This window comes from Thermomyces lanuginosus, assembly GCF_041956635.1.
Source record: "Thermomyces lanuginosus strain ATCC 200065 unplaced genomic scaffold VTN49scaffold_32, whole genome shotgun sequence".
Classification (NCBI taxonomy): Eukaryota; Fungi; Ascomycota; class Eurotiomycetes; order Eurotiales; family Trichocomaceae; genus Thermomyces; species Thermomyces lanuginosus.
Window position 1 is genome coordinate 1,105,407 of NW_027192366.1, and position 9,373 is coordinate 1,114,779.

At 49.7% G+C, this 9,373-nt stretch overlaps 3 protein-coding genes across 3 annotated transcripts in view; 1 reads left to right on the forward strand and 2 right to left on the reverse strand.

The window, feature by feature from the left end:
* Positions 1 to 225: 225 nt before the first annotated feature.
* On the reverse strand, positions 226 to 3,471 carry VTN49DRAFT_5195 (uncharacterized protein; the record flags this gene model as incomplete). Its single annotated transcript, XM_069413225.1, has 4 exons — positions 226 to 1,929; positions 1,982 to 2,698; positions 2,758 to 2,981; positions 3,036 to 3,471. The coding sequence occupies 4 exons, from the start codon at positions 3,469 to 3,471 to the stop codon at positions 226 to 228; spliced, it is 3,081 nt and encodes a 1,026-aa protein (XP_069267114.1).
* Positions 3,472 to 5,727: 2,256 nt separating this feature from the next.
* VTN49DRAFT_5196 (uncharacterized protein) lies at positions 5,728 to 7,181 on the forward strand (the record flags this gene model as incomplete). Its single annotated transcript, XM_069413226.1, has 4 exons — positions 5,728 to 5,763; positions 5,818 to 6,051; positions 6,109 to 6,985; positions 7,048 to 7,181. 4 exons carry the CDS (start codon positions 5,728 to 5,730, stop codon positions 7,179 to 7,181), a joined length of 1,281 nt encoding a protein of 426 aa, XP_069267115.1.
* A 206-nt stretch (positions 7,182 to 7,387) lies between these two features.
* The window catches only part of VTN49DRAFT_5197 (uncharacterized protein), a gene marked incomplete at both ends in the record, with an annotated part of 2,657 nt that continues 671 nt past the window's right edge, over positions 7,388 to 9,373 (reverse strand). Inside the window, 2 exons of the mRNA XM_069413227.1 lie at positions 7,388 to 8,373; positions 8,432 to 9,335. Coding sequence (XP_069267116.1) covers positions 7,388 to 8,373; positions 8,432 to 9,335 — 1,890 coding nt within the window. The remainder of the gene's footprint in view (positions 8,374 to 8,431; positions 9,336 to 9,373) is intronic.

Consider the following 9,373-nt stretch of genomic DNA (forward strand, 5'->3'; position numbering starts at 1 on the left):
TAGGTACCTGTAGGTACTAGGTATGCAACGTTCCTGACTCGTTTAACTCCAACATGAAAATACGAAAACAGAAAACATGGTATTAGCAACTTAATATCTGGTGCTAGAATTCAGCAAACTTCCTTCATCAGCAACTCTGAACAAGGTGCTGGGTGTCTCCGTCCAGTAGTTCACTCCGACCATCGTCAGGCACAGGGCCACACCAAATGAAACCAATCTCCGTGACTACTCCGCCTCGTCTTCCTGAACGCTGGTGAGATAATATCGGTACTTCTCATCAGCCACCTTCTCTCGTTCAATCATTAGCCGTGTTAGGTGGCCAATGATACTCTCCATTTGAAGTTCTCCTTTGCTTCGCTTCTTCCGGCCAAGGTTATTCAGCCACTCCAGTTTATTTAGGATGAAGTAGATCAACGCGATAACGATGGTCACGCCGAGCGAGTAGCCCCATACCCGGACTACCGTTACAATGTCCGTCCATCCGTTGTTTGTTTCCTGGAATGAACCTTTTGGATTTGTCTCCATGTTTTCATTCGTAAACCACCCGAAGAGGCAGAATATGGTTGCAAGGACGTCAACCCCCAGAATTGCTCCAATGAGTGTGACCGAAGGAAAGGTGGCACCTCCTCTGGTTACGAAAATTAACCAGTTCTCCGTCAGCGCAACTTCGAGAAAGATGATCTCTTGTATGGAGCCCCAGTTTTGCACGATACCGCCGCTGGGAAGGAAGAGCGTCCCGCGAATTACCCAAGTCCCAAGTGCCAGCAAAATGCCTAGAATCACCGATATAAACCAGATTTTCGGAAGCTGCCATTCCACAGGGCGCAATTCGAAAGAGGCATTGTCGTATGCCACGGCAACTGTGGCCAGGTCGGCGAATAGTGCCAGAAAAACAATCAGCTCTGGCCGAATCGTCTCGTTCAGAATGATCATTGTCGTGACCAGGTAAATCTCTAGATGCAAACACAGAGCGATCCGATACTGAATGTAAGCTTTCATGCGATGGAAGATCTGCCGAGCTACCTTGACTGAGTCGATGATTGTCGACAAGCCTGGGGCAAGAAAGACTATGTCGGCTGCAGACTGGGCCGCTTCGGAGGACCCTTCCACAGCGATGCCACAATCTGCTTTCTTCAGTGAGGGAGCATCATTAACTCCGTCCCCAGTCATTGCTGTGAGATGCCCCCGCTCCTGCAGCATTTGAACGACCTGATATTTATGTTCTGGGTAAACTTCTGCGAATCCATCGGCTTTTTCCACCAAGTCATGAGCCATTGCACCACTGAGCCCGCCATGGATGAGCCGCTCAGAATTGTACACTTTTGTTCCTAGTGACAACATCTTGCATGTTTCCTTGGCAATGGCAATAGCATCACCTGTAAGCATCTTCACACTGATGCCCAACGCTTGGGCCTCAGATATGGTTTGTGCAGTGTCTTCGCGTGGTGGATCGAACATGGGAAGCATTCCCAGAAGCTGCCAGTCTTCTCCCTCCTTCTGTACTGCCACTCCAAGGGAGCGAAAGCCACGGCGTGCAAACTCTTGCGCCTTCTTCGTATAGAGTTGCGCTGTCCGCTCGGGACACTTTGTCAAAGTCAAAACGGCTTTAGGAGCCCCTTTCGTGCAAGTGTATTTAACTCCTTCACAGCTGCAAACCGTCACGATCCGCTTTGAGACTGGGTCAAATGGAGTGAACTTCTCTGTCTTCCATCCCCGCCGGAGAATGTCCATTGCCTTTGGGTATCTCTTGAGCGTAAGGATGATCACCTTGTCAATAGGATCTAGGGCTTGAACGTTGTGTGATGATGCCAATGCTGCTACAGCTATCAGCCAATTGACGTCCTGGCCTTCTGCGACATACGGCGTCCGAATGCTGAGGCGATTAGCAGTGAGAGTTCCTGTTTTATCAGAACACAAGATATCTACGCCCTGATATTGAGTGAGCAGATGAATGTACTTCTTGAAAGCATGATCGACTTACGGCCAAGGATTCGATGGCTGTCAACTTCTGGACGATAGCCTTTTTCTGGGCTAAATACGCCGCGCCGACGGCCATAGTAGTTGTGGTAACCACTGGCAAGCCGACGGGTACACCAATGATTAACAGCACCAGAGTGTAGGTCAGCAATGTCTGTTCTCCAGGGCTGGCGATCGGCACGTGCCGGTAGAACCCTCCAATCCATGCCGCAAGAATCCAGGCCATGACCAATATGAGAAGCGAAGTCCCAATGTTGTCCATCACTTGCTCAAAATGTCCCTTCCCAGTGGCACCAGAGACCATGGTGGCTGTTCGCCCGACAAAAGATGTCTTAGCCGGTGTCTGCACAACTGCGTATGCCTTCCCTCGCTTGCAAGCGGTAGTATAGTATATCGGATCGCCGATGAATCGATCAACTGCCAATGACTCTCCAGTAATAGCTGAATGATCGCAAGCAAGGATAGGATAACCTTTCCGATTTGCCCTTTCTTCTTCTTCTTCCTTGCTACCCTCACCCTCCTTTCCATCAGGTTTCTTCTCGTCCTTTTTCTCATCACTTTCTTCACGCTCTTCCCCTGCTTCATTATTTTCCTCGCCTGACGACTCATCAAGGCTACCTTCAGCTTGCAGCCTTTTGAATTCTTCAAATCCATTCGGGTCGTTGTAGTCACAGATGACTTTAGAATCTGCAGGTACTACTGTTCCCTCGCTTATGATGACCTGGATAATGATTAGCACAAAAGTCACAAGCCTTGAAAGGACGGAAATGATCTTCGTACCACATCGCCAGGAACTAGCTCGCGGGCAAGAATTTCCTTCTCGCGGCCTTCACGAACAACTGTGCAGCGCAGGGCGATGTCACCTTTCAGACTAGCGACGACGTCTGCAGCCTGCTTCTCTTGATACCAGCCGACGGATGCGTTAAGAAACAAAATGCCAATGATGACTCCAAAATCCACCCAGTGCTCCAGACCAGCGGCAAGAAGCACGGCCAATTCCATGACTAAATAGGCTGTCAGATTCCATATTCCATATGCTTTCTGGGTAAAAATCATACCATACAGAATTGGGCCCCGGAAATAACTCATAAACTTGGCAATCGGATTCTCCTTCTCTGAAACTAGCTCATTCCATCCAGCTCGGCGTCTCCGAAGTTGGACTTCCGCTTCTGAAAGGCCTTGTCGTACGTCCGTGAGGAGCCATTCGTCTGGAAACTGTTGTGCGGAATCTTTTGGTCTCGAAGGAACCCATCTCTTTTTCCATGGAGCGTACCACACGCGACGCATCTCCCCCTCCTCTAACGCCTCCTCCTTTCCAGGCTCCCTATACACTGACACATATTTGAGGAGCCTTTCATATTCTCCAAGATTGGGATCATTTGCTACACTCACAACCCTGGATAATCGGCGTTCGGCACGGGACATCCTTCTCCCACTCCGTGACTGCTGCGACTGCTGCCGCTCTACGTCTTGCGACCGTTGACGCTCGGCCATGGCGATTGGTAGAAATTGATACTTGGAGCGACCGATAAGACCCTGCACCTGGCCACACCTACAAACACACAGGTATAGAAAAGCGCAATTTCCGGGAGCTTTTGACAAGGACTGAGTTTGGGTACGTTTACTATGACGTTGCTGCTCGTTGTGACGTATGAGAGCAATGGGAGAGCAATGGGAAAGGTGTAAAATAACAACTCGGAAAATTATGACATGAGAAATCTATTGGCTTTACCACACAGACGGCTTGTTCGAACGGTAGCTTCATTGCGGCCAAAATTAATTTTCACTTTGTAATGCTAGTATTTCCACTTCAACTTACGCCTTACGCTGACGCACCAGCTATACACGAGTCTTTATCCGAATTGGAGACTTCACGCAAATACACAGTAAATGCATATTGTGCTTAGACTACACATACTGCATAGTACTATTATCCATGTATGAGTGCTCCTAGAGTACTTCAAATGTATGTATTCAGATACCCCGTCTGTGAGTGCCAGGTTCTGTGTAAGTACCTAGAAGCCTAGTGAATTGATGCCCACTGATGAAAGGTGATGATTGTGCGCTGCCCGCCAAGTTGTACTCAAGTATTGATTATGTAGCCTACGATGATCGTTAAGTCCCTGGATACTCTAGCGTGAGTGCTTTTGAAGCCTTAAAGAGGCTTGTACCTGGGACATGTCTGGCCAGTTTTGGCTAGGCTGGACTTGTGACTGTATGGAAGATTTGATCTTCGTGAACACTTTCTGTGGGGAGTTGCTATTGTTATTCTGACACTGCCTTCAGACCGTTTGATAAAATAGCTTAACTACGGAGTACGAGTAGTCAGCTCTCGATAATTTTTAAATAGAATTGCCACTGACCACCATGATGGGTCGAGAAAGTGGTGTTGCTGTACAATCACAGATGAGGTGTGATTCGGCTGGGATAAAATATATACATTTGATTGATAGTGGCGAGAAAAATGTACCAAGCACACAGCTGACCACTTCATCCTCCGCGGTCCCTCGAGCAGTAAACGCTTTCAAGCTCTAAACCGCTTCATGAGCTAACAGGAATGATCAGTTCAGAGGAGAACAGTGATTTCCCAGTTTTCTAGTTTCTAAAGGTAATTCTGAATGCTTTGCTGCTCGTCCAGTTGAATGGAACTTGCATCGTTACGATGATGTGAAGCTGTAAAGCGCTCGTAAGTACCGTACGAAGGTACCAACTACCAACGGATGCTAAGTGTATGTGTATGTTCAGTTCCGTAGAGTAACGGCTCGGTTTCCGTTTGCTACTTCGTCCACCCTGCAGAGTAGTTGAGCATCAGACACGAATCTGCTATGTCCATAGAACTACATAAAATGGTGGTCGTATACGCTCTGAATGACCAGCATACGAAGGACATATTATGCGTTCAGAGGATTGTCAGAGAATTCTACCCTCCTACAGGCAGACTCTCTTAACTGGCATGCCTTTCAGATAGGCGAGGTGCATAGCTGGTACGTCGGTATAAGATGTTAACCGCGTGGCCATACCAACGTTACAGAGCCGAAACAATTTTGACCGCAATGTAGATATAGCATGCCGTATCGAACTCAAAAGTTTGCTTTTCCAGTTTCCACGCTCGTAAAGTTCTTTATAAGACACGAACAGATTGGACATAGTGTGGTATTTCCGAAATCTTAGATCCGTTTCTTGCTCATGGATTTAATGTCCTCGAGCATTGGCCAAACCCAATTACAACTGGACTCAGGGAAGTATGGGAAGAGAATGTATCGAGCTGGGGGTTCAAAATTCTGCCGATCATCGTCACGACTGGAGAGTTCGAATGGCATTCCGACCCTTCCGCCCAACAGAAACGCGAACCTTGGTTGCAGACGCAAAGCTATCTGGATAAACCACAACAGTCTTGGTTATAAGGTTCAATTGTATGCTGGCCATTCATCTTCAGGAACGACGGGGGGATCATACAGTTCAAGCTATCGTTGGGCCGTCCAGTTTTCTGTGAACTCTCCGCAAGGCATGATGCCATTATTTACTGCCGATTTTCAGATCATGATGCGTCGTCCAAAGAACATGAAGGCTCGATGCTATGTCTCCTACTTGAGGAAGGGACGACCAACATGTTGCTCCTTCTTCGTAGGAAAGAATCAACATGTCTCCTTCATCGTCCATCATTACGAGAACATCCATCGCCATTATTTCTCCCACTGAATATCACAATAACGTATCAATTAGTCGCTTCTTAGCTACAATATTCTATCCATGGGTTCCCTTTTTTCTCAGTTCTCGTCGGCTCAGGTATCCCTCCTCGACTCGTCGGTAGATTTAGGTTCTCCTAATGACAGGCTCTAGATCACGGCGGCCACAGCTCTGGGGCTGGCTATCGTAGCATGCCTGCACAAACTCTTCTCACCATGGGTCGAGCTTCCACACCTTCCCGAAAAGTGGATCTCATTTCGTGGTGGCCTGGCCTGGATCCTATTCAAGAACGATGTGCGGTTCACCCAGGACGTTGTGTTGGACCACGAGCGAGGGGTAGCAATCATCAGTTTGGACCCGAGTCGGATATCCTGGCAGCCATTGCACGTAAGATCCTTGACGTCTACTGGGATCGATGTTACGAGCATTGACCATGCACCGCAGGAATTGACAGCCGGCAATGAGCGCAAAGGCAGGTTGCTGCTATACTACTATGCGATGACTGGCCGGCTGCAGGAATTAGAACTGGTTGGCTTCCCGGATGCCTTCGAGCTTCATCCTCGGGGAATCAATATCTTCCGTGCTCCGAACAACTCCCTCACACGGTTGTTTGTAGTCAATCATGGTGGTTTTGCAAGCACGGTGGAGGTTATGGACGTCGACTACGAAAAAGCGCAAGCCGTATATGTCGCATCAATCTCTGACGGTGGCCATCTCATAATATCTGCCAACGCGGTGGCTCCTGTGTCGTACGACTCTTTCTACGTGACCAATGACCATTACCTCATCAGGCGTAAGCATCCCATCCTGCCCTATAGCAAGACGACATGGAGTTTTCCTCTTGGCTGGGTCACGTTCGTCAACTTTGCGTCTCAAGATCGCCCAGTTTTTACCATCGTTGCCGGGGGAATCCCTTTCGCGAATGGCATCCTTGTTACTCCAACTGGAAAGGAGGTTCTTGTGGCCTCGGCCAACACCAATGACATCCGTATTTACAATCGCGATCCGGAAACCAACGCGTTGTCCAGTCGCTATGATAACGTCCATGTCACCTTCCACCCAGATAACCTCAGTTTCGACCATTCCCTCGATCTGAACGACCAAACTGTGTTTGACCGCCAAGGGAAGTTCCTACGAGGTGTGATCGCGGCCGGATGTCCAGACGCAGGCCGCATGTTTTGCATGGCCCAGAGCCCCCAGGGATGTGTTGCGCCATCCGTGGTGGCTGAAATTCGTCGAGGATGTGGACCGGATCCGAGTCCGTTTCCTGCGAGTTTCTTCAAACCCGGCAGCAAGTATCATGCGCGAACACTGTACGCAGGTGAGTCGAGGCCTGAGCGCGGAACAGCAGCATTTGAAATGAGGCTAAGAGGGAACATGCAGATGATGGGGATCATTATCCCAGCAGCACGACGGGAGACATGGACTCCAAGCGGGGCAGGCTTATTGTCAGCGGATTGTATGCCAACGGTCTACTAGACATCACTTGGGACCCAAGAGAGCACCCAAACTACTGATTTGAGATGTTTCTGTTTTGCTGTATTTCACTTCTGGGTCTTGTTTAGTATTATTAACACGCATCTAGTCAGCAAGTGCTCGCTGTAAATGAGCAATTCGCCTTGTTGACTTGCCAGAAACGGTGATCTACCAGTCGAAATAGTCTAAAAATAACTCATCATCATCATCGATCATGAGCAGCATGTCGTAACATCCAGTGTGTTACCTATCGACCAGCTCCTTTGCCAGTAGGAATGGCAAAGAAGACCGCCGGCTTGCCATCTCCCGTGTAAGGCTTATCAAGGCGGTAGTAGGTCTTTCTCTCGAATTGGATGATATCACCTTCTTTCAGTTCGGTGATATTCGGATCCGCAAAGGCCTCATCCCGGAACTCGGTATTTGGATTGAGGAAATCCTCCAATTCATCTTCTTCCTGCAGCGCATCCTTGGTCAGGAGATGATCAAAGTCCACCAGCTCGACGGGGATGAGCTCCTGTCCCTCGGTGGAGAGCCAGGTAACCTTCTTGTCTGTCTTCTTGACGTCGCCTTCGAGATGCAGCTCAAACTCGAGGCCGGTGACGAGGTCACCGCTGTCAGACTTCTCGATCTTGCGCACGTAAGCATTGCCCCAGCCCATCAGCGTGACCTCCTCGTCCTGCGCGAAGGATTTGGCGTCCGCCTGCTCCAGGAGGATCGAGCCGCTGTAGACAACCTTCTTCACGCCGACGTCGGGATTCTTGGCGTGCTTCGGCCGCTCGCCAGTGTAAGGCTCCGTGACGCCGCGGACTTTAGCCTTTACAGCGTTTTCTTTCGAGATCGCGGTGAAACGAGGTGCGACCGGGTCAATATGCTTCTTGTTGACGGCCCAGATCTGACCCCAGTCCAGGTTAACAATGTTCCGCGACGGGCCCTGCTTGATGATGAACTCCCGAAGTGCGGGGATAGTCATACCCCGTCTTCGGACACCACGGATCGTTGGCATCCGAGGGTCATCCCAACCCCAGACGACACCATTTTCGACCAACTTAGTGAGCTTCCGCTTGGAAAGTAGGGTGCGGATGAAGTTCATGCGCGCAAAGTCCCAAATTTGCACCTGCCGGAGGTTGAGCTTTTCGAGGAACCAGTAGTATTGGGCATTGCGATCCCGGTATTCAATGGTTCTTAAAGCGTGAGTAACGCCCTCAATGGCGTCCAGGATAGGGCAGGTGAAATCTGTATAGAAAAGTCAGCTAGGCACTCCATGCCACGGTGACGCACGTGCTTAACCTACCATATGTTGGGTACACCTTCCAGGTTGTGCCCGTGCGATGGTGAGGTGTATCGACATTGCAGCGATAAATGACTGGATCCCGCATGGCCTTATTCGGGTCGTCGACGGAGATCTTGGCACGAATGCACCATCTTTGGCCCTCTTCGGTTCCCTTCTTCATCTCCTCGAAGCGTGCCAGGTTCTCCTCGACGCTAGCATCACGCCGCTTACTAGGAATGCCATGCATCCGCTCATAAGCCATTCGTTCCTTGTCCGTGTCATCCGCGTACGCATTGCCATCTTTGATAATCTTAATGCAGTAGTCGTGGAGCGTCTGGAAGTAATCGCTGGAAAACGACACTCGGTCAGGCTTGATACCCATCAGGGCAAGATCCTCAACAATGGCGTCCTGGAACTCTTCCTTCTCCTTGGACGGATTGGTGTCGTCGAATCGTACTAAAAGGGTTCCCTTGTATTTCTCATGTGCAAAGTAGTCGTTCAGCAGAGCAGCCTTGGCATGGCCAATGTGCAGATAACCGGACGGTTCGGGCGGGAAGCGAGTCAATACGCCCGCTTCCGTGTTCTTCAGGGAGATGTCGTAATTACCGCCAGCTTTGGACATGGCAACCTTCTTTTGCTTGGCGGCTGCTTCCACCTTCTCGACTGAATCCGCAAACCACGGGCATAGATTCTCAATAAAATCAAACCACCGAGTCAAGTTGACCAACGTTCCTCTCCTGATCGCGGAGACGGCCACACGGTTCCCTCGCAAAACACCCCAGACAGCGACGTCCGCCATAGACAATGAATGACCCACTAGGAAAGAGCGAAGGGTCAAGTATGAATTGAGACGCTGCAAATGAGGATCAATGGCTTTGAAATCCAACGGAACGAATTGAGGAAGCTGGTCGAGCCACGAGTCTTCCTGCGTTTTGGAAACAGCAGTCAGCAGTTGGTCGTTCG